The sequence below is a fragment of the Myxine glutinosa genome, chromosome 4 (assembly GCF_964187855.1).
Source record: "Myxine glutinosa chromosome 4, kmMyxGlut1.1, whole genome shotgun sequence".
Lineage (NCBI taxonomy): Eukaryota > Metazoa > Chordata > Myxini > Myxiniformes > Myxinidae > Myxine > Myxine glutinosa.
The window spans coordinates 130,748,627-130,773,713 of record NC_136264.1 but is presented as its reverse complement, the minus strand read 5'-3'; the positions used below and the strand labels follow the sequence as shown (position 1 = coordinate 130,773,713).

Genomic DNA, 25,087 nt, shown 5'->3' with positions numbered 1-25,087 from the left:
AGTTATCTATGAGCCAATCAAAGGCCTTTATTTCAAAACAAAGCAGAACTGAATCAAATCAGAAAAGCCATTCAACATATCACGCGAAGGCAGCCGGTGAGCATGTCCCGCACGCAAAGCACCACACAGTACCCAGTAGGATGATTCGCGTCTGTATGTGAGTATGCACCGTAAGGCCGTAAAAGCAGGGTGAACAAATGGCATAAAGGAAAACCTCCAAGAGAGGTGAGATAGACAGTGTAAATGATTTACTAAACGTACCGCGCGGATGCCGCCCAGTGAGCATGTCCCGTACCCCGTACCACACATCGCACTCAGCAGGAAGATCCGTGGGCGTGTGGGTGTAAGTGGGTGTTAGTGGATGTATGATGTAAGTCAGGTGTAGATGGGTGTATGAGGTGAGACCGTAGAGACATGAAGATCGAATAGCGTGTCAGATCCCCAACGAAGACCTCTGGTTCCACCGGGGTCCACACCCAGGGAGATCTCCGACCCACCCTTGGTCCACAGAGGTGCAGCCGGACTCCCCCCCAACTGGAGCTCGCCCAGGCTTCCCCAGGAGAAATCCTTGGAAATCGTCAGCGCTCAATCGATATTCATGTTCATGAGGTCTCTTACATGCTGGTGATCTGGGGAAGACACAACATCGTCAGTATCAGGTGGCTCAAACCTATGGCCATAAAACAAAGCATAACGGATTTCAAAGGAGGGAGAGCAACTTCCTTTGGGTCAAAGTCGAGATCGTCCGAGGCGATGCTGCTTCCATCGCTGTTATCCATGGACGAATCTCCAAAACAATCAGATTCGGAACTCAGAGTATCTCCAATGTTGAGTTCCTCACCATCCAGGCTTGGGTGTAGCAGGGTCCAAATCCCGGACTGGGTCAGTGGCGTTTGACTCACTGTGGGCTTGTGAGACATGAAGATGAGCTCGTGATACATAAAGAGGCAAAGCCTGCATTGAGACATAAACATCAGTCGGGGACCCTTGCAAGTGGCCCACATCATCATTAGTAACATCATCAGTAACATTATTCTCAGGTGGCATAGGCTTGCGGCGTTGGTGGCCCGCAATAGTCACAGCCTTACACATTGAGAAGAAATGAGCGGAGTCCCTTAGGAACTCGTCGACGTCTGCATGCGACGTGTTGGGGCCCAGAGTAATCGGCCTCCTGGCGGCCTGAAATGCTTCGAGGTCCGCAAATGTGTAATCGACATTATTATCAGTAATATCAACAATGGAAGAACAATCTTCGGAAGCGGAGATCTCATTGTCGCAGCCCAGTGACTCGTTCGGGTCGTCGTTCCAGGATCCGCGATCTGCAGTTGCGTCGATGGCTGGTGTGTCATCTGGACCCACGGTCAGCTTGTCGGTCATCACCATGGCCTTTTCTGGTGTTGTCTTCAGTGTCCATCCTGTGGTAAACTTTCTCACACACGCAAGGACTAAAGCCTCGATTAGTACACAACAAACCACGATTCCAAGGACTATTGCCAAGGCGGTCAATATCTACTTTACTATCGTACCTGTCCATCCTTTGGTTGGCGGCTTTTCCTGCCGTCTCGTCCGCCCTTGCATTGCCCCGAACAACGTCAGTGTCCGCCCTTTGATGGCCGCGACATTTATCACCGCAATAGCGCGGGGAAGCAAAATGCTTTGGAGTAGCCCTTCCAATTCTACCACGCGCACCACAGCCCATATCCACCACAATTTACCTGTACCCTCTACCTATTTTAAACTACTATCCACGGGTATTCGTGAAGGGGGTCCATCTTTCCCAACCACTCCCTTCGCACCAGCCACTCCACGTTGTCCATAACCCTCTGAGACACACACACAACCTGTCCATTTCACAGTGAGGTGGGGTGCAGATCAATTCTGAAATAACAAAGAGGGTTTTGTCTGAAATTCGTCTCATGAAAACCCATCCAAGAGTCCAGTGTGACAGACAGACAGACACATAGACACACAGAAAACCCCAGGTACACATTCAAACCAGCTTGTCCCCAGATCCACAAATGTTCACTTTCTCCCATTATAATCCCCTTATTTCATTCCCTGTGCAAATTAAACCGACAGTTCAACCAAGGTCGCAGCACGAGTCGGGCCTGGTGTGGGAGTGGACCAGATAAGACTTTGGCTGAAATGTACGCTGGCCCGACCAAGCCTGTTTAAAGGAAACGCATGTTAAATGCAGTGAATTTTCTTCTACAAATGGCAAAATGAAATTGGACGTAGCTTTTTAAAGCACTTTTGACAATTTCCACTTTGGACTTTTGGTCCAACCACCACTTTTGGTTTTGGTCAAACTTTTGACTTTGTCCAATTTCCAGCTAACGTTAACCTTTAATTTAAACCAAATTGCAACTGAAGTTATTTTCCTGAACCCAGGCAGTTACATACAGTTACATACATCCCCGCTCATGCCACACAAGACAACAGGTGATCCACTTTCAACAGATACCACATCACACAGAAACCTTTGGCAATGCAACAACCGAACTTCCAAAAACAACAACAAAACATTTAATCCACCTCAATGGCTCACCTAGCAGCTCATTGTGTCCCGGTCTATCTCTTCTTGCATCTACACTGTTCACAGCAAGTCCAATTCATCCTTTAAGTCACATGTACCCAGAGTATATGAAACAACCACTCAAACTTAATCCAGCTGCACATACCGTTTTCCCAAAAACTCACAGAGCAGTCCAAATCCAGACCAGTCATGCATTTACATGTAAATATTAGGTATAGTATCTAAAATTAAACAAATGGTCGACTTGCGGCTCACAGATGAAAAGCTTGTATCTTTAAGATTGATCTAAGCTTCCAACATTTCAAATCGTCACTTGAAACATCAGCTTATATCAAAAATACTTGCTCATTCCTGGAATCGCACGTTCAACCCTTTGTGTCATGACACAATATCTATTTAAATAACTATTTTCCATTTATACATTCATAGAAATGTTAGCGTCGGTCACAATCCACATGGATTGTAGCTGTCAGCGAGCGAGCCATCCATTCCATACAAGTTATTTCACACAACCATTCTCCATACACCTGGGTTTGCACACCTGTGCCCACACACTGACTCCAGGCTTCTTCATTCAATACAATGCACTCACCCCCACTCACAATACTCTGCTCAATAGACAATACTCTTCTACACACACACACAGCGTCATTTGGTCTAACTACTCCCTTCTGAAACATGCGCTTTGCAGTCGCCCCTTATATTATTGCGCTCCCCTATCACTACAATACTCGGAGCACACTGACGTCATCTCCCATTTTCCCCGTCCCATATGCACTAGACTATAGGAATTAAAATTAAAATTGAACATAAATCCACAACAACTTAAATCAACGTAAAACCCAGCGGTTTTATCAACAGCCCAGCCACTTTCCTTGTTCGCTCTCCTTCTGTGGAACTGTAACCTTTGCCACTTTGTTGTCTTTTCTCTGCCAGTAATACAAACCGAAGCACACCTTTGTCTGCACATGTACTTTAACCATAATTATATGAGACCCAACACCAGGACTGCTCCCTGGAGCTGCCATAACTCGCCTTCACACCCCATCCAACCACATATCTCACTCAACCTTGCCAAAATCCAATCTATTTACCTTTGTTGCACACAACATCTGTCCCCCATTGCCCATCAAAAGTGCCCACTCCACAACCCACAATTTTCTCAGGGTACTCACCTGTTTTTACTGTCGAAATCCATGTTTCAGAAATATAACTCCATGGCCTGCTAGACAGCCAGACAGACACAACAATGAAACTATAACCTCCATTCTCCTTCCATGGTGAGTTTGTACCCCAATTTGTCTTGTCGATTTGTTCCATATTATTCCCATATTTTCCTATTCCCCTTCCAATGGAACGTAAATCATGGAAGTAAGTTACCAAAAGAACTCCCCTCCAGGCCAAAGGTGTGTATTTCACACCTCTACGGCATTTCACACCATGACATAATTTTAATCTTTCTCATTACACAGCTCATTGGCTCCCATGTCCTGTCAAGCCATGTGCAGCTTCACAATGTGCTACATCCTTCGGATGGACGTTAAAATCGACATTCCCGGCATGGATTTCAATATTTATCCAATAGCCAATGTTAAATTCAATCCCACCTGCCCAATAGCTATTATGAATCCCAATATCCCAATATAAATTGTTTCAACTCGACTTTCAACCAATTTTACCGCCAACAAACCACCATTAACCTACCTCCCCCTGTTATTTATTTATTTTTCGTAAATAAACAAATAAACAAGAAAATAACCTAGTCTGTTTATTGAAAATAAAAAGTTCCCATATGTCTTTCCCTGTAACACTCACCACGGGTGTGCACTCCCGCAAATACCCCCACCCGCGTGCTCCGATGTGCCCCCTCGCACACTTGCCACAACATAAAACTCCCATTTACTGGATTAAACCTTGGCCCTCCGTGAAATCGCACCACAGACTTACGATCAGACAAACAGGCAGACACGTCTTTCCTCCATGACATCATACATTGGGACCTTGTCAGTCGGATCACAGGCCACAGGAGAAATACAAAAACCTCCAACCTACTCTCCAACACCGTCAGGTTGGAGAAAATATCCGAGTAAGTGTTTCTACGCCCCCTTAACTATTTCTAAGCTTTCTATGCAACCTTTTAAAACTCACAATAGTTCAATTTCAGCAAGATTTTCTTTACTATTTTCCCACGTCATTCATGCCTAATACACCTCACACATCCATACATACGGCACAAGTAGCCAATACCAATCAATACAAGAAACCCTTTCATACGTCAATGACACATGGCACACACAATGGACACAAATACATACTTCAATGACAGACATCCATATATACATTTATTCATTCATTCATATACCAATGAGTCTCTCAGACGTCGCGCGAACACCGGATCGACTCCAACCATGCACCTCCAACAGCCACTCCCCTGCCAACCTAGGCAACGCATTTTAAATCATGCGTTTCCCTATACATTCTCCATACCACGTGACTGACAAACCAGCTCGCATTTCAAACCACTGCGCACATTCAGCAGTGTGAACAATCGCAAAAATTCACAGCACAACGACCTGAGTGGGTCGTGTACAACGCCTTATGTCTCAATCATTCAAAAGAAAGGGGATTCTTAGACCGGGGTGGAAAGGGTGAGTTGGGGTGAAAAGGGTGGGGCAGGGAGGGTGGTGTTGCCTGGAACCCCGGGACAGAGCTCAGGGCTGGGAGGGTAGGGGTTTGGTATCTGCCTGACCCTCCCACGGGGACTTGACTGTCAATGAGCGGCATCAGTCACTCGTTAGCCTACCTTTACAGTCTTATTACCCATCCAGTTCCCCATCCTAGGAAAATTTAGTTTACCGACGTAGCCTTGTACTCGTGAGGTTCGTCCGCCTCGCGTTCTACCTAACTCTGAAAGGCTCGTAGCCTTGTGTACCCGTGAGGTTCGCCCGCCTCGCGAAGTACGGCCTTCTACCTAACTCTGAGAGACCCGTAGCCTTGTACCCGTGAGGTTCGCCCGCCTCGCGAAGTACGGCCTTCTAACCTACCCTTACTGTACTCTCCTGGCGTCCTACGCCCTTATAATACTTCTAATCTTACTTATAATTCCAACGTCTCCCGGGTAGGCCTCGGATCGGGACGCCGCCCTTATCCTTACCCTCACAACCCAGAGATCTATTACCCCTTAACCTCAGGCGCCCAACGTGGGGCACTTCCCCTTACGTAACGTTACCCTGACGAGTCCATAAACAATCAGTTGCTCCGGGACCCAAGCGGTCCGTAATTAAATTTAGGTTCGTGGAACAGGTATGAGCAGGGAACGGAACAAACGGCATCCGAGCAAGAGAGTGGGTTACAATTTGGACTGACCCCCATGCTATAAAGGAAAAAACAAAAGAAAACCCACAGCTCACCTGACCCGGATCAATTGCTAGCTGGTCTCACCACTCACTTGCCTGGGACCGCGTCCCGGACTGCACAGACTGATCCCACCGCTGCCACCAGTTGTTGGATTGGGACTTAGGACTTGGGACTCAGAAGACTCAGAAGAAAGGAGCAACGGATATATTTATTGGAACTCGAGTACTCAAGCTTGAGGACAGCAAAGTTGCATTGAAACTCACAAGGAATGACCAACAGTACAACAAGATGCTCTGAATTAAATCAATTAAACCTTGCTTTATATAAGGAATATCAGGGGTGGGGTTAGCTCACAAGATACAGAGATAGAATGGGCTCATTGGTCCCAGAATGGGCTCATTGGTCCCCCCACCATAGTCCCATCCTGTTGTTCAGTTAGTTAGAGGAAGCTCATCAAGGCCACTCATAGGTTAACTCAGATAAGGAGATGGTCAGCCATATGTGGCAACATGTTTACAACTTTCTGTATAGAACTTTGTTTGAGAAAGAACAAAGGGAGGGTGAATACTCATAAAAGTGTCAACATTCAAGATATTGGAAAAGTCATGAGGAGATAAGAACTGTAGCCAAGGCCAGCTGAGGAGAACTGAAAGATTGTGCCCACACAGGCTAAGAGCACACAGGAAAGAACTCCTTATTAGGATATTACACATCCTCAAAGCACAAGAAAGAACTTAAGTATTATAAAGAGTTCAGTAATAAGGAAAAACAGAACATATAATTGGTTATACTTGGTAATTGGTAAAGCAGCATAATAACAAAGGGGGAGGGGCATAATAGCTCCCTACATGTATATATGTATGTATATATATGTATGTATATATATGTATGTATATATATGTATGTATATATATGTATGTATATATATGTATATATATATGTATATATATATACATATACATATACTGTTGCGGATCCCGGGTTCGTCGACTTACTAAGGGGGGTTTAGGCCCTGCTCCCCCTCGAACTCCGGGTCCACGAGGCCGCCAATCACAACTACTAAACTCGTGGTCGACGGGTTTGCCCGGCAACTCCAGCCACCGAGCCCGCAGCTGCGCGTGGAAGGGTTAACGGTCATAACCCGAGTACCTTCGGACACACGCAGCCGTGAGAACGGGGACCGAACCCCGCACGAGTCACGCTGATTCTTGACGCCCGAGCGGTTGTGTGTCGCGTGACCCGCGCCGTTTAGGATATCGAACCCGATCGAGCGGTTTTAATTCGGGGCGATCCTAGGTCAATATGGGAAAGGACAATGACGGCCAGGTTGGAAGTACCAAACACAGGATTTATTCACGATGTATACAGAACATGGACAAAGCGAAGAATCTTAACGGCCTTACCTATGTTTCCCAGACAAGGGCCCTCATTCGTTCGGGGACTCGGGGGGGGGGGGGGGGGGGGGGGGGGGGGGGGTAATGCGCAAGAAGCACGGCCGCTTCGTGCAGCTCGCCCGTATGGGCTCGGTCGTGCGAATGGGCTTGGTGGACGAAAGCCCCAGGGCACCAACAGCCGGAGATGATCGCGGCAGGGACGACGATCAATGATGCACACGTACCAGGAGCAGGAACCAGAGGAGCGTTCAGTATGCTGGAGCCAAGCGAGAGAGTATAGCAGGAGCCCAGCACGCGCGAGAGAGATAGTGTCCGGGCCGGGTTTTATAACCCCCCGAAACCCTACCCGAATGTTCCGTGGGTCTCAATTGGCTGCCGGGGGTCACGTGACGTGACAGCCCCTCATTGGTCACCCTCGGCCACTCCCTTTAGCTCCCATTGGTTGCAGCTCTCATTGGCCACTCCCTCGGCCACTCCCTTTAGCTCCCATTGGTTGCTCACCGCTCCTCCTTCGGGCCTGCAGGGCCTGGCCTAGTCCCATGACGAGGCACTTTAGCCTTCAACGAGGCCTACTATCATCCTGCCTGCCTCAACGCATACTAACACTGGAAAGGTCTATGCTTTACATTTAATAAGAAATAACTAACTATAGGAGGCTACATGTTGTGGTTTAACTAACTATAGGGGGGTTGCCTTTATTCACAAAACTGCAACAATACATATATATATACATATATATACATAATTATATACATACATACATACATACACTGTACATAGTTATTTCATAAAAGCTGCTATTCTGGTGGAAGAGAAAAAGATAGAAATTAAGCTGAATAATGTTCTCTGAGAAAAGCGATGATTTAATTGGTCAAGAGAGTACAGGACTAAAAACCACAGGTGTTGTTTGGGCCTGGCTAGTCTGTGGATTGGTCAAGTTTGCTGTGTGCAGCCTTTGCTGTAGTTTCTCTGCATGTGGCCATCGCTGGCTATCATTGTAAGCTTTTGGCATCAGAAGCATTTTAAAGCTTTCTGGGCTCAGTGTCCATTTGTGTCATGTGACCCTGAGAAAGGAGCCAGGGAAGTGTAACAACCTTGGATTTGAATGTCAGGTGTGTAGATGATACAAACGCATTTTTCCTGAGACCGTTTAGAATGAGAAGGAAGCAAGCGAGGCACACACGAAGAGGAGGTGGAATATAAAGATAGGAATAAAGGAGCGATTAGCTAAGGAGAAGAGATAGGCTGGGGGTGTTTTGTTTGGTGTGCGCTTTTGAATCTTTCAAGGTTTAGAGCTCGGCTGTAGGAATTTTATCTTTCCCTTGTTCACCACAGCGCAGCCTTCCTCCTCATGCTGGCACCGTGCCCCCTGGCCACATCTGGCGGTTCGCCATTCCTTTATGCCCTACTACCCCTTTCCCTGAATTCTGCATTTCTTGGCCGTGTATAATAAACTCTGATATGAATTTTTATGATATTGATAGTGTCAGGGCTGATTGATACCAAAATAAATGCAGTGTTCCATACATTTGTTGTTGTTGTTGTCGTCGCAGTACTGCCACCTGTGTTGGTACCTCGACATAGCGAGTTCAATCCTCAGCACAGTCTGCTGGCACAGTTTCGTGGCCTGTCTACCTCGTACGGTGGAGACTCTACATTGCCACACGTGTCTGCTCACTTCCCTGAACCCTTCCAGCAACCCAACAGCAACCCCTTCTTGCATTCACCGGGCAGCGCTTCCAGCTACCCCCAGTCACCTGCCAGCTCTGGGCCAGGTAGTCCATTCCAAATCCCTGGTGAGATATTTGCCTCGTTTGTTTTGACTTTTTAAAATTGTTTTTCTCTTTGTTTAGTAGCAGTTCTAATTTTGATTGAGTACATTTCTTTTATTTTGTTTGGTTTAAGATGAAATGTTTATGTAATGTTGAGGGAGAGCTTGTTGAAACATTTTAGATTATCCTGAAAGAGCAACCATGCTCGACTTGGGGCAATGGGCAGATCTTTTCTTTTCTGATCCACATTTGCTGTTGAAATGTGATGCCAAGTGAACATGGTCAGGGGCTGTTTAGAGGTGGCTCCCTTTCGTTAAAACTTTTATTTTTAAACTCAAACCATGGCTATTTTTAAAACTGAAGTAATAAAAACTTCTATTTTTAAACTGAGGTCAAAACTCTTGCAAGAGCTGGATGATCTAGGCTAAAAAGCAGATAAGACAGAGAGACACAAAACAGCATGGTTCCTCAGGAAGATGGCAGTGGCCTGGTTCAGTCGGGGTTAAAAAATCAAAAGAATAAAAACACTTGTGGTAGTTTATATGAGAGATGAGTGAGCTGTTCTGAAGGACTAAAGGAATGAGGACTGACACGGAGCTTCTATGCCACAGACCAGAGAAAGATTGGGCAGAGGGGGTAGGGTGGAAAAAAGAGATAAAAGTTGAGCAGAAATCTTAGACTTCAAAAGGGTAATAAGGGGTAGGTTATTGGACAAACTGATGCAAACTTTTAGGGCTGGGTTTGAGGTAATGAGGTTGTAAAGGTTGGGGGTGAGTGGAGTAGAGCGAAGAGTCCACTGCTCCCAGAGGTGGAAGTTTATTTTATATTTTCAAAATGTATACATTGTATTGTTGTTGTTTTTTAACTGCATCAAATCCAAGATTTTTGTGCTTCTTCGGTTTATTTCTTTGCCTTTATCCTCATTCCTTCACTGCCCCTCACAGCAGACACCCCTCCACCAGCTTATGTTCCACCTGATGATCAGTCCAGTCAAGACGGATCCCAGTCTATGGACACTGCTACGGTTCCCCCAGTCACATCCACCAGAGGCGAGTTTCTCTTGGGCATGGCAAAAAGGGCTGGTGCTTTGGCAAAGACTGGTAAGATGCAAGACATGTAGGCCGTGGTACTGGGTTTAACCCACGTTGTGCTCCCTTGCATAGACCTCCAACCGGTGACATATGAGGAGCCACGCTTCTGGTGTTCTATCGTGTACTACGAGCTATTGCAGCGCGTGGGTGAAGCCTTCCACGCATCAACAACATCTGTGCTTGTAGATGGCTTCACCGATCCCTCCAACAACAAAAACCGCTTTTGCTTGGGCCTGCTTTCTCACGTCAACCGCAACTCCACCATAGAGAACACGCGGCGCCACATCGGTAAAGGTAATTTGACACCGTTTGTGCACGAGGGCAGAATATGCGCAAGGCAAGAATTAAGTGGAATTGCATATATGTCTTCTGATGCTCCATTCCCTAATTCCAAACACCACTTTCTTTGCATCAGGGAGCTGCTTTGGTGTTAACTCGCTGTGTGCTTGCACGGGATGTTTACGTACAGGTGTGCACCTGTACTATGTGGGCGGAGAGGTTTTCGCCGAATGCCTGAGCGACAGCAGTATTTTTGTTCAGAGCCGGAACTGCAACTACCACCATGGGTTCCACCCGACCACTGTCTGCAAGATTCCCAGCGGCTGCAGCCTCAAGATCTTCAATAACCAGGAGTTTGCAGCGTTGCTCGCCCAGTCGGTCAACCTTGGCTTTGAGGCCGTTTACGACCTCACCAAGATGTGCACCATCCGCTTGAGCTTTGTGAAGGTGCTTTTGGTGAAAAAGTAAACTTTTCCTTTCTTTGCGCTACTCTGGCAGAAAGGCAGATCATTTTGTTGCCTTGCTACAATTGTGAATATAGATACCATGCCAAACTCAGATATTTAAATTCTAATCTTTGTTTTACATGGAGCAAAATGGAATTTGAAGGGATCCATGTATTTATTGCTTCAGGTACCAATCTAAGGCTCGAGGATGAGCTTGCATTTCTATTGCACAGATGACAAGGGCATTAGGAGACTGTTATACTCTTGTATTAATTACGCTGCCCTCGGGAAGTGAAAAGCATGGTTAGGCGATCGGTGGTGTATGTGCGTGTCTGCATTTTAAAAATTAATTTTCTTGGCAACCGTTGGTCCGATTGACACGGAGTTTTACCATAGGAGCGCCTCGCCTGTATATATATATTTTTATTCATCACTATGACGTTATATGTCACTTGGTACGGATGCCATCATGGAAAAACGTTACACCTCTATATCTCTGAAACCGCTCGATGGAAAAAATTGAAACATGGCTCATTGTCAAGTATTCCCCATCGGGAATAAGATGCTTTAATGACGATGTAACAGGGGGCCTTCATTATGACGTCATAATTCGACGAGTATAATGTTTCATCCGATCAGTATGAAAAAAAAAAAAATTATCTGAAACTGTTGGTCCAATGCACAGGAAATTTTCACCAAAGGAGTGCCGCCTCCCGGAGGAAATTTTGTAATTATGACGTCATAGATCACGTGCTACAGGCGCGATCTTGGAAAAACCGAAAAACATTGCACCTCTATATCTCCGAAACCGCTCCACGGAAAAAATTGAAATGTGGCTCATTGTAAATTACTCAGTATGGGGAAAAAGTGTTAACTAACGATGACGTCATTGGTGCCTTAATTATGACGACATAATTCAACAGGGACTGATCAGTTTGAGAAATTTCTTCAGCATTATCTACGCAACAATTATATTAGAGGATATAAATTTATGATGTAATCGCTGTTGTGGTCTGGCAACCATATTGGATCAAAGAAAAAAACCCTTCAAAAACAAAAGAGTTGGCTCGCATCAAGTTGACCGCATGGTAAGTATTCTATGAATACCATCTAGTTATCTTTGGAGATGAACACATCAATAGTCAGTATATGTGATTTGAACCCAGAATCTCAGCAACATGGGCTATGAGCTCAGATTGGAACACCAATCAATCAGTATGATCAACTTGAGTACGTTATCACCGGTGGAGGTACAGAGCCACCATTGTTATGTATGTAATTTGTAAATGGACTCTCCTGAAAGATAATGTATTGTAGTAAAGTATTTGATCCTTTTCCAGTAACGTGTAAAACCTCAGGGAACATTAAAGTAAAACGATGAAATAACGTTTGTTGTTATTTCCGACCTAAAGGGTTCTATTGTTGCACTTTGCACACGTGTGCCACCCCTAAGTGGTTAACCTTTCACCCCAGTGCTACGATTATTATCAATAATATTTGTGGCAAAAAATGGTCTCTGAGTGGGAGTGTAGCATCTTTCGTGTTTTTGTGTGTTTCACAGGGTTGGGGTGCAGAATATCATCGACAGGAAGTGACCAGCACGCCATGCTGGATTGAGATTCATCTGCATGGACCACTCCAGTGGTTGGACAAGGTGCTGACGCAGATGGGCTCTCCACACATGCCCATCTCCTCGGTGTCCTGAAATACTATTCCCCCTCTCCTTCTCTTTTTTTTCTCTCTCACACTTGCTTAAACAAATATAACACTACTACCCCCAACCCCTCCTTTGTGGTTTGTTGTGCAGTGTATGCAGGCTGTACATGGCACGCCACCACAGACGAGTATTCTTATCTCGGCTTCTTTTCGCGTGATCACATTGCTCCCCCCTCCCTCTTTACCCCGTTACTTGTCCATACTTTGGATGGTCTATCTGGGCCATATTCTTATGTTACCGAGGAATCTTGAACATGTTACTGCTTATCCATCTGGTGACGGGGCAGCCATGCTGCTGGCGTGGGATGAACACCATTTGTTCCAGAACTCCCAGCACTTGGATCTCGGTCTTTTGATGGGAGGAAGGGTGGGGGGTGGGGGTTGATCTTCGCAAGAAGATCGTAGAAGAAGGAAGAAGAAGATCGAAGAAGAAGCAAGAAGGAGATCGTAGCAAGATCTTCAGCCGGTTTGGTTCACTGTGAAAGAGTTTGGCCGCTGCTATTTCCTGCTGCAGCCTTGATTTTGGCCCCGTTGATGCAAGTTGGTCTGCAAGAATCGCTGGCCCTCCGTTCACATTTGGATTCGATTCAAATAGGATGCTCTGTAGCTATAGCTGCATGTTTACAGCTCTTTCAAAGCAAAATATGTTGATGGGGTTGGAATCTAGGAATGGAAGGGCAGGATGAATTATACGATGAAATAGAATCTTAATGGGGTTGGAGGGAGGGGGAAGGGAGGATTGTGGGTATTTGTTTGTTCATTTGGTTCTCCAACTCACTTAATCAAGATATGCATTTCAATTTGTGCCTTTTTTTAACCTTCCTTTTACCTTGTACATGAGATGTTGGAGGAATTTTTTTTTTATTAAGTGGAAACTGGTGATAAGCTTCAAATTGGGGGATTTACCAATATGTTTGTGTACTCTTGTGAGCAAGGGAATATGTTAGTAGTTTGTTGTCAGGAGAACATTGCTGCTGCAAGTGCAGGGGGTGTAGCTTTTAACCAATGTTAATCTGCAACCTGATTGGTTACTTTGCCTCACACAAAAGCCTCGTGTTGCAGAAACGTGCGGTTGACGCTTACCTTTATACTCCTTACCAGCTGGTTCTTGAGTCGAACACTAAATTACAGCGCGGTTCCTTATGAGAATATTTGAGTTCGAGCTAACGGTTACTTCTGCACAGAAGCTGGAAATAAAACACCTTGCGTATTGGTAAGTCCAAGGTGTTGCATGCCTTTGCTTGTACACTGCTCAAGCTGATGCGGATCGGTACATAAGAGGATGTTGTGAAAAACTCTGGCTTCAGTAGAAAGGATGTCTGTCTGCATTTGTGTGTGTGTGCGTGTGTGTGTGTGTGTGTGTGTGTGTGTGTGTGTGTGTGCGCGTGTGTGCGTCGGGCTGTCTTTGCTTCAACAACAATGTGTGTTCTGCCACCAACAGCGTTTTTTTAATTTCTTGTACCTCACATGCAACAACATTCATCTTTATGTTCATAGGCTAGAGATGCTTCATTTACACTTAACGGTTTGCTATCTAGCTTGTCTGTGTTAATGTAAATGTAAATGTTTTAAAGATTTGCAAATAAACATCTGTGTGCATTTTATCTTGCATTCCAATGGGATTGTTTGTAGCAAAAAGAACGATATTTTTTGGCAAAAAAAACCCAAAAACCTTTGCACCACTTCCTCTGACCTGCTGCACTTAGTACCACTTCGAAGAGTCGATGCCCCCCCGCCCCCCTCCCCCCCTCCTTCCCCATACAGCTGAGCCTTCCCCTGATAATGATTGGATAATCAAAATCTCTGTTCAGCAGCGAGCAGTTTTATTATTACTCAAAAAGCATGAGATTGTCGAGAAATTCCACGAAGCGGTCACGACATTCTGGAGGCAATGGCTTCAGGCAGCTCAGGTCCATGGATTTGAGCGTGTCCAGCAGGGTGCTACGCATAGGGGTCGATATACATGCACTGGTCAACTCTAGCTGGCATTCTTAAATTTGATTGCTAATTTAAATAACACTAAAGTTGTTTACCAGTGTTGTTAGAAACCTGCTGTGGTGGTGGGGGTGGGTGACAAGGTACAGTGTTTCAAAACTGGCCGTAATATTGGGATTAATATTTGTGCTTTTGGACCAGAGTGTAAGGCAAGGTGGAAACTGAACTTTCATGCAACAGCAATAAGAGATTTGACTACCTTCTCCCAACTTAATGGCCAGAAATCCATGACGATCTACCGATTCTCCTCTAAAGCATCACGATTCCATGTCTGAGCCACTGATGCCTGTAGGACTCTTATCTCCACCAACTATTGTCCGAGGGAGGGCACATCCGAGGGAGGGCACACTCCGAGGGAGGGCACACTGATGCCTCGCCCTGCCTGCAGAACACCAGGATAGACATTCAAATCCAGGCTAGACAGTTCAGAGGCAAGTGCACTGCTTACCTCGAGGACATTATGCCAGTGAAGGCCAAACTTGCTTTCACCAATCCCTCTAATTCAAGCTGGATTGTACTCTCCTAATATACCGTTTTCTCCCTCGAACCAAATTCTAAGTTCTTGGAAAATGTTTAATTTGTGACAATTGGGGGCTGGGGAGGGAAACATACATTCCTTATAAATATAATTGCACAATGCACAGTTTAATAATTTTTAGTTACAGCAGCTTTTACCTATGTATACAAGATGCTGAAAGAGAGAAAAACCGTAAATAAAAGAAGGGGAGATGGAGGATAAAAGAGCAAATGGAGGTGCTGCCTGTGAGGCACACAAACCACAATGCACTTGAAAAATAAATTAATTTAACAGCAAGTACACAGTGCCAAAGGAAATAGATTCTAATATACAATTTTAATATTGGGGTTAACTTTCAACGTGGAGTGTCAATTCAAACGTTATAATTTATCAATGGGATCCAGAGTATATATTTATCCCCTCCTGCCCTCCCAGTAACCCTTTTCTTGTTCCAACTCCGACAATCCAGGCTACTGTTCACCTCCACTCATTTGTTGTCCCCCGTCGCACAGCGTAGCGAAAGGGGGACTATGGCTTTCCCCTCCGTGCGTGTGTGCGTGCGTGTTTGCGTGCGGGCGTGCGTAAGCGAAGGACCGCATTCGAATTTGGTGTGTGGGTGCAACCCATGTCAAAATCCAAGATGGCCGCCGCCATGTATGTCTGATGCCATGTATGTCTTAACCTTGTGAGATGAATATCTTGAAAAATAAGCGAAGTACCAACTTCTAATCTGGTGTGTGGGTGTATCTCGGCATAAGCAAGAACGCTATTGAAAATTGGGTCGCCACGTCAAAATCCAAGATGGCCGCCACCATATATATGCCTGAACCTTGTGAGCGAAATATCTTGAAAAATAAGCGAAGTACCAACTTCTACTCTGGTGTGTGGGTGTATCTAGGCACAAGCAAGAACGCTGTTTAAACTTGGGTCGCCACGTCAAAATCCAAGATGGCCGCCGCCATGTATGTCTGAACCTTGTGAGATGAATATCTTGAAAAATAAGTGAAGTACCAACTTCTAATTTGGTGTGTGGGTGTATCTCGGCATAAGGAAGAACGCTATTGTAAATTGGGTCGCCACGTCAAAATCCAAGATGGCCGCCACCATATATATGTCTGAAACTTGTGAGCGGAATATCTTGAAAAATAAGCGAAGTACCAACTTCTAATTTGGTGTGTGGGTGTATCGCGGCATAAGGAAGAACGCTATTGAAAATTGGGTGGCCACGTCAAAATCCAAGATGGCCGCCTCCATGTATGTCTGAACCTTGTGAGCGAAATATCATATCACAGCATGTTTTCTGCGTCTTCCACTTTGTCAACTCGCATCACTTCACCGACGGGGGACCTAGGCGTAACGCTTGTTCCTCTTTTATCTCGTCTGTGGAACCAACTGACCCAATTTGTTCAGTCCCATTCTTAAAAACAGCTGTTCACCACTACCTCGGGTTGTCAACCATCCATACTCATGATCTCTTCTACCCCAAATAAATTACCCCATTCCCAAGCACTCCCTTTTTCCAGGTCATTGATCTTTTTTTTATGCCTCTGCTGGTGAAGTCGCTGGAGGCATTAAGTTTTCGGGTTGGCTGTTCGTGATAGGTTTTCATCACCACGATAACATGAGAACGCCTGAAGGGATTTAAATAAAAAATAGATCAAGTATTTACTATGATGCAAAGATGATCTTTTGGATTTTGGTGTCAATGCCTGATCCCAATCATCAGCAAGGTTATGGAATCCATCATCGCTTCCGACATTAAATCCTTCCTCTACTCCAATGGCTTGATCTCCGATCATCAATTTGGATTCAGACCAAGCCACTCTACCCTGGCCATGCTGCTTCTGCTGTCAACAATAGATCCTCAATGCCAAACAGGAAATCAGAGCTGTCTTCCTTGACGTATCTCGTGCCTTCGATACAGTCTGGCACTCCACCCTGCTCGCCAAACTCTCCTATGGTATCCATGGAAATTTCCACGCATGGCTTGCAGACTTCTTCTGTTGTAGTCAACGTGTGGCTCTCAATATAATTCTCCCATCTCTTCCTGTCCAGGCTGGAGTTCCTCAAGGCAGTGTTCTGGGCCCTGTGCTATTTCTGGTCTTCATTTATGATCTCTCCGACTCTGGAAAATCCTCTATCTTTTTTGCTGATGACTCCACCCTCTGCCGTTCCATCTCTCATCCTTCAGATCAGCAGGCAACAGCCTCTTCAATCTGCAGACCTGGGAATAAAATTACAAGCTGGTCAAACACTTGAAACATGTCTTTCAATCCTGACAAATCTCACACTCTCACGGTCTCTCAGAAAAGACCATCTGGACAACCCTCCCATCTACTTTCTCAACAATCCTCTCGAAGAAGTTCTGTCACTCAAGCTTTTGGGTCTCATTTATCTGCCATGATATTTCCTGGGGAAAACCACATTTCCAAGCTGGCCTCCGTCGTGTGAAGTCCTTCCTTGGCACAACTGAGCTCCTAACCAATTCCAAAGCTTTCATCTGTAGCTTGATGGAATACCACTCTCCCCTCTGGGCTGGAGCACCTGCCTCACACCTAGCTCAGCTTCACGCTGTAGAAACCAAAGCTTTTAGAATCCTTTATCTCCCGTGATGAAGCTGATTCTGAGGGCTTTTCACTCACTCGCTCGCCGCAGGCAGGTTGGCGGTCTTTGTCTTCTACCGACTCCTCTCCGGGCTTGCACCCCCCCTGCTCTGTCTGTGCTCTGTCCCCCAAATATTTCTGCAGGACGCACAATATCTGCCAGCAACCCTCTTCTGGTGAAACTGCAAAAATCAAGACTCACTGCTCACCTTCACTCTTTCATTCCTCTTCCCCCCCCCCCCCCCCCCAACCTCTGGAACAAATTCCCACACTCTTTTCAATCCCATTCCTCCATCCAGGTCTTTAAAACAAAACAGCTGTCCACCACCATCTCTTATCTTTCCCTATCCAAAACCTTGATCTTTTCTACCCCCATTAACACCCCAAATCCTCCTTTTTCAAACTCCGTTTTCTTTCCTGAAAGTCCTTGTTGTGTCCATCTTGTTTATCTCATGTACCCTGCCCAGCCTTCTCTCTCCCCCTTTTGTCTCCTGCTCCCTTTATTATATGTTATATGTGTTAGCTTTTAAATGAGCATCGACTTGGTATAAAAATAAATAAATAAATAACAGGTGAGAGGTCATGCCAGGTAAAAATGTGATACTTGAGAAAGGCTGAAAGGATTTCAATCAAACTTGATACATGTATAATGATGTAATAATGTGGGCTGAGACATAACGTCACGAGTATGTATAATGATGTAACAACATCGCGACGTTGAAGTGTGCTGTTCTAGTTTTATTTTAATTTAAGTATATACTTGAACTCTGTGTGGAGTAATGTGTTCTATGAAGGAATGAAGTGTTCTATGAAGAATTCTAGTTAATATAGTCATGGAGTAAACCAACAACAACAACATGCATTTTAAGGCCATTTTCCCTGCTAGAGCGAGGGTTAGCCTTGCGGTCCCCATGACAATCTTCTCCATTTTGCCCTATTTTCTGCATCTCTCCTTGTTAACCCCCCTTGCCCGCATTTCTTCTTCCATTTCTTTCATGACAATAGCACATTAGCTACTTACCTGCAGGTGCACTGTAGAAGGTGTTTGTCAGCATGTAGCTGTGTCGCCAATTCCACCTGGTGGTTTCCCATCAGCTGCTCGTTGACCACGGCCACCAATGATTTTTTGGCTCTCAGCGCCTCCAGGCAACTTCCTGCACCTGCAACATAAACAAATGCCTCTGGGAGACCCACCCCTTATACCCACTACCTACCACCTGTTGGGCTTGGAGCTTTTGGCCAGTTGGTTTGGACAATTCTTTGCAATAAGCCAGACATTTTGAGTCGATCCTCATTCTAGTGTTGTCGTTCGTCTACGGCACCATCGACTACATTTATACCTTTCCCATTGGTTGTAAACTCGAGCAGTTGTCAAGTGGAACAGTCCCAAAGCACCACCCTTTATCCAGATCACATTTCAAGGACCGGGTATTGAAGGATTTGACATTTTCGCACCGTAGCACATTCTGTTCTTGCCTTTGTTTCGAAGACTCTTAATGGAGCTGGTGGTACACAAAACCTTTTCCTTTTCCTGTATCCCCCATGTGCAGAACAGAGTTTGGAATAGACGATGAAACCTCGTCTGTGCTCCAGCTCACCTTTTATACTTATTCGGTTTGTCTGGAGTTTCGTTTTCATTCTTGGGACGTTCTGTGCAGGTTTGTGCTTCGGTACATCATAATAAGGTTGAGTTCATCCTCATTGGAGAAGGTGCAGTCTTTATTGTTTTAGGCACACACTCTCACTACTCGATCTGCTCACACAGACTCAGGTGTCTGCTTTGAATGGTCTGCCCTTCTTACCTCCACCAACGAAGGTGGATGGAGGTTATGTTTTCACCCCTGTGTTTGTCTGTCTGAACAAAATATCTAAAGTTGTTGACGTATTCGGACAAAACATGGTGGAAAGGTCGGGCATGTGACCAGGAAGAGTTTATTCAATTTTGGTGAAGATTCGAATCAGGATCTGGATACGAGAATTATTTAGGTTTTTTTTTTTTAAAGTGATTCTTCACCATTGAGTGATGGGGCCAAAAAGCGATATGTAGCATGATAATTCAAAAACTTATGGACGGATTATGACAAAACTTGGTGTACAGGTCGGGCATGTGACCAGGAATAATCGATTTAATTTTTATGAAGATTCGAATCAGGATCTGGATACGAGAATTATTTAGTTTTTTTTTTAAAGTGATTCTTCACCATTGAGTGATGGGGCCAAAAAATGATATGTAGCATGATAATTCAAAAAGTTATGAACGGATGATGACAACTTGGTGGACAGGTCAGGCATGTGACCAGGAAGAATTGATTCAATTTTGGTGAAGATTCCAATCAGGATCTGGATACGAGAATTATTTCGTTAAAAAAAAAAAGTGATTCTTCACCATTGAGTGATAGGGCCAAAAAACGATATGCAGCATGATAATTCAAAAAGTTATGGATGGATTATGACAACTTGGTGGACAGGACAGGCGTGTGACCAGGAAGAATTGATTCAATTTTTGTGAAGATTCGAATCAGGATCTGGATACGAGAATTATTTAGTTTTTTTAAAAAGTGATTCTGCACCATTGAGTGATGGGGCCAAAAAATGATATGTAGCATGATAATTCAAAAACTTATGGACGGATTATGACAAAACTTGGTAGAAAGGTCGGGCATGTGACCAGGAAGAATTGATTCAATTTTGGTGAAGATTCCAATCAGGATCTGGATACGAGAATTATTTCGTTTAAAAAAAAAAGTGATTCTTCACCATTGAGTGATAGGGCCAAAAAACGATATGCAGCATGATAATTCAAAAAGTTATGGACGGATTATGACAACTTGGTGGACAGGTCAGGCATGTGACCAGGAAGAATTGATTCAATTTTGGTGAAAATTCGAATCTTTTTTTTGTTTTTTTTTAAAAGTGATTCTTCACCATTAAGTGATAGGGCCAAAAAACGATATGTAGCATGATAATTCAAAGTTATGGACGGATTATGACAAACCTTGGTGGACAGGTCGGGTATATGACCAGGAAGAATTGATTCAATTTTGTTGAAGATTCGAATCAGGATCTGGATACGAGAATTATTTAGTTTAAAAAAAAAGTGATTCTGCACCATTGAGTGATGGGGCCAAAAAACGATATGCAGCATAATAATTCAAAACGTTATGGACGGATTATGACAACTTGGTGGACAGGTCAGGCATGTGACCAGGAAGATTTGATTCAATTTTTATGAAGATTCGAATCAGGATCTGGATGCGAGAATTATTTATTATTATTTTTTAAAGTGATTCTTCACCATTGAGTGATGGGGCCAAAAAACGATATGTAGCATGATAATTCAAAAAGTTATGGATGGATTATTACAACTTGGTGGACAGGTCGGGCATGTGACCAGGAAGAATTGATTCAATTTTGGTGAAGATTCGAATCAGGATCTGGATACGAGAATTATTTAGTTTTTTTAAAAAGTGATTCTTCACCATTAAGTGATAGGGCCAAAAAACGATATGTAGCATGATAATTCAAAAACTTATGGACGGATTATGACAAAACTTGGTGGACAGGTCGGGCATGTGACCAGGAAGAATTGATTCAATTTTGGTGAAGATTCGAATCAGGATCTGGATACAAGAATTATTTAGTTTTTTTTTAAAGTGATTCTTCACCATTGAGTGATCGGGCCAAAAAATGATATGTAGCATGATAATTCAAAAACTTATGGACGGATTATGACAAAACTTGGTAGAAAGGTCGGGCAGGTGACCAGGAAGAATTGATTCAATTTGGGTGAAGATTCTAATCAGGATCTGGATACGAGAATTATTTACTTTAAAAAAAAAGTGATTCTGCACCATTGAGTGATTGGGCCAAAAAGCGATATGTAGCATGATAATTGAAAAAGTTATGAACGGATGATGACAACTTGGTGGACAGGTCGGGCATGTGACCAGGAAGATTCGATTCAATTTTTATGAACATTCGAATCAGGATCTGGATACGAGAATTATTTAGTTGAAAAAAAAAAGTGATTCTTCACCATTGAGTGATAGGGCCAAAAAGCGATATGTAGCATGATAATTGAAAAAGTTATGGATGGATTATGACAACTTGGTGGACAGGTCGGGCATGTGACCAGGAAGAATTGATTCAATTTTGGTGAAAATTCGAACCTTTTTTTTTTTTTTTTAAGTGATTCTTCACCATTAAGTGATGGGGCCAAAAAACGATATGTAGCATGATAATTCAAAGTTATGGACGGATTATGACAAAACTTGGTGGACAGGTCGGGTATGTGACCAGGAAGAATTGATTCAATTTTGGTGAAGATTCGAATCAGGATCTGGATACGAGAATTATTTAGTTTTTTTTAAAAAAAGTGATTCTTCACCATTGAGTGATAGGGCCAAAAAACGATATGTAGCATGATAATTCAAAAAGTTATGGACGGATTATGACAACTTGGTGGATGAGTTGGTTCGGTGACAAGAACAAGCCGATTAGATTTTGGTTCATGTCAGATACAGATCTGACCTATCAGTGGGATACAAAACGTGAATTGTTCAGCCTGGTGGAGGTATGATCTCTACCGGTGCCGTTCTAGTTGTAACTGTACCATCGTTTTGAGCAATATTGTGTTATAATCAATCATGTGGCTTTCCCCAAGGGTGAGTTGTGCCAACAAGGTAAATACCCACAGGGCTGCATGCCAAATTGCTCGCTGCTTGTTGGGAATCATTTCTCAGGTATCATCACAAATCCAAACCGCACTATTTCTCCCATATTTTAGTTTTCACGCCGTTGTTCAGTTTTTAAAAATCATGTTGGCGCATTATTGTACCAAAGTACATCTTTCAGTTTTGGAATGGGAATGAAAAGTGAAATGATGATGATGATCAAAACTTATTGGGCAAACTGACGCACAGATGTCCCAGTGTGTGCCTGAGCAGGTCACACGCCAACACCTACCATTCAAAAGCATATTCGATTGGTCTAAAGAATGCCGGTGAATTGTAATCTATAAATGTTGTAAAAAAATCTGTACAATGCTTGATTTCCCCAACAGGGACAAATTTTGTAGTAAAGTAATACCGTAGTCATCATCAGCATCGATTCAACAGGAGATTGTGTTGTGTGCATTTTCTTTTTGATCGCATTCTTCAGATCCTCAGGTTTCTGCGGTAAATCAAGATGGGAATCTACCGTCGGGCATTGCGTCACCCTTTCCCTGTGTACACCACAAGGAGGATTACATCAGCTTGTGATAGCGCCGGTCGGAGCTTGTGATCGGTTTTAAGTCTATACCGGTTCCGGCTCACCCGGGTGTATGAAGCACGGTCAATGTGCGATTCCCGTACGTAGCCGTGCGGCTGGAGGTCGAGTGTTGGTCCCATGCCTCGAAGAGTGCATAATATGTGGTACGTAATCTGCAATGGTCACGTAAGCCGAAAACTACATGGATAACCCAAGACGCCCCAGTTCGAAATTTGCAGGTTTTTTGTTTTTTTTGACAACCCACTACACCCTTTGAGAAACTGAAGTAGTGTGTGCCGTTTCATTGCTCTCACTAATATTACTACAACGATGGTTGTGCTTCTGATGCAGTGCCCCCTATAGATCAGGGCAGGAATTTGTTCAAGGTCCGAACGATAACTCACCATCGCTTTATTAAGACACCATGAGAGCTTTAATGTCCACCAGCACGAGCTAATGCTCATTAGTCTTATTGTTGATCTGAGGGTCTGTCTGCACAATTATTGGGGCCCAAAGTGAGATAAGGTGGAGAAAGTGGTGGGGGAATGGAGTCAGGGGGATTGGTGAGGCAACGGGAGAGGGCGGTTAATAGAGCAGGGCGACGATATGGGAGAGAGATTGGTAGAGCATGATGATTGATGAGGGTCGGTTAAGTGGATGGGAAGCGAGGGAGACACATGAGGTGGGGGGGAGGAGGGGTGGACAGACGAGGTGGGAGGGTACTGGGGGGGGGGGTGGACAGACGAGGTGGGAGGGTACTGGGGGGGGGGGGTGGACAGACGAGGTGGGAGGGTACTGGGGGGGGGGTGGACAGACGAGGTGGGAGGGTACTGGGGGGGGGGGTGGACAGACGAGGTGGGAGGGTACTGGGGCGGGTGGACAGACGAGGTGGGAGGGTACTGCAGCGGGGACACGGGGTGTGAGGGTACTGGAGCGGGGACACACGGGGTGTGAGGGTACTGGAGCGGGGACACACGGGGTGAGGGTACTGGAGCGGGGACACACGGGGTGTGAGGGTACTGGAGCGGGGACACACGGGGTGTGAGGGTACTGGAGCGGGGACACACGGGGTGTGAGGGTACTGGAGCGGGGACACACGGGGTGTGAGGGTACTGCAGCGGGGACACACGGGGTGTGAGGGTACTGGAGCGGGGACACACGGGGTGAGGGTACTGGAGCGGGGACACACGGGGTGTGAGGGTACTGGAGCGGGGACACACGGGGTGTGAGGGTACTGGAGCGGGGACACACGGGGTGTGAGGGTACTGGAGCGGGGACACGGGGTGTGAGGGTACTGCAGCGGGGACACACGGAGTGTGAGGGTACTGGAGCGGGGACACATGAGGAGGGGGGAGGAGGATGGGTAGAGGGCGTATGAATATAAAACAGACCCTGAATCGCACCCGATGACTCGTCCGACCAGTACAAACCTGCGTGACTGATAATGAGCGACGCTCTCGCAATATCCTCGTCCAGGCTGTCTTTGAAGCGATACGCCAATACATTCATTCCAAAGGTGTGCAGTGGGACGGACTCCGGCTCAATGTTGCCTCGCCCCACCTGAAGCACCAGATCCGAGTAACCTCGGCTGTGAAGCACCTCCAACGCGAAGGAAACACGAATGAGTGAGAACCTTCTGAACGAAACACCTGCAACTCCGGTAATTATTGGTCGTGGTGTGAACTGTAATTACTACAATTACTATAAATCACCTTTACCTGCATGACGGACTCAGAGCAGACCTGCTTGATCAGCTCATCAAACGAGGTTGTTCCAACTGTCACGAACACAGTCATTGCCACTCACCCTTGCACTCCTTCTCTTGTTTTTTAATTATTATTTTTTCCTCATCCACAATGTGCACGTGACACACGATGTCGTCCTCTTCCTTTTTAGTTTAAATGGCTTATTCCGAGCCTTTTCCGCCATGCACCTGGAGGACAAGTTCCGGCACCCTTCGTCTAGTTTTACCCGTTTATTCAACAAATTTTAAATCGATTTGCAGAGACGAGGGTACTTGTGGTTCAGCCGGTGGAGCATATCCGGTACACCAAACAACTGAGGAAAAGGCGAGACCGGGCGGTGTATAAATGGGTGTTCCAGATCTTAGGGAACTTTACACCGCTCGCAA

The 25,087-nt window shown here is 45.0% G+C and overlaps 3 protein-coding genes across 16 annotated transcripts in view; 2 read left to right on the top strand and 1 right to left on the bottom strand.

The window, feature by feature from the left end:
* Positions 1 to 14,195, top strand: part of LOC137425210 (mothers against decapentaplegic homolog 1) — a 34,703-nt gene extending 20,508 nt beyond the window's left edge. For 2 of the 4 annotated variants that reach the window (XM_068113399.2, XM_068113400.2), the window contains exons 4-8: positions 8,841 to 9,083; positions 10,004 to 10,108; positions 10,223 to 10,444; positions 10,620 to 10,876; positions 12,437 to 14,195. In XM_068113399.2, the coding sequence (XP_067969500.1) occupies positions 8,841 to 9,083; positions 10,004 to 10,108; positions 10,223 to 10,444; positions 10,620 to 10,876; positions 12,437 to 12,580 (971 nt within the window). In that variant the 3' untranslated portion in view covers positions 12,581 to 14,195. The remainder of the gene's footprint in view (positions 1 to 8,840; positions 9,084 to 10,003; positions 10,109 to 10,222; positions 10,445 to 10,619; positions 10,877 to 12,436) is intronic. The other 2 variants (XM_068113401.2, XM_078776410.1) reach the window with 1 other exon arrangement.
* Positions 14,014 to 25,008, bottom strand: LOC137425212 (UDP-N-acetylglucosamine transferase subunit ALG13). 3 transcript variants are annotated; one of them, XM_068113403.2, is made up of 4 exons: positions 24,669 to 24,844; positions 24,387 to 24,555; positions 18,728 to 18,866; positions 14,014 to 14,532 (listed from the first exon to the last, which is right to left on the bottom strand). In XM_068113403.2, the coding sequence occupies exons 1-4, from the start codon at positions 24,750 to 24,752 to the stop codon at positions 14,421 to 14,423; spliced, it is 504 nt and encodes a 167-aa protein (XP_067969504.2). In that variant the 5' UTR covers positions 24,753 to 24,844; the 3' UTR covers positions 14,014 to 14,420. The 3 variants fall into 3 exon arrangements, with proteins under 3 accessions (XP_067969504.2, XP_067969505.2, XP_067969506.2); XM_068113404.2 differs by having other exon boundaries at positions 14,394 to 14,532; positions 24,675 to 25,008; XM_068113405.2 differs by lacking the exon at positions 14,014 to 14,532 and adding an exon at positions 14,742 to 14,968 and having other exon boundaries at positions 24,669 to 24,851.
* The window catches only part of TBCK (TBC1 domain containing kinase), a 30,358-nt gene continuing 29,751 nt past the window's right edge, over positions 24,481 to 25,087 (top strand). For 8 of the 9 annotated variants that reach the window (XR_013623186.1, XR_013623187.1, XR_010984074.2 and 5 more), the window contains exon 1: positions 24,563 to 24,616. Coding sequence is in view for 3 of the 9 variants with exons in the window: in XM_068113393.2 (XP_067969494.2) it covers positions 24,578 to 24,616 (39 nt within the window). In the remaining 6 variants the exon portion in view is untranslated. Of the gene's footprint in view, positions 24,617 to 25,087 lie in introns of all 9 variants that reach the window. The other variant, XM_068113395.2, reaches the window with a different exon arrangement.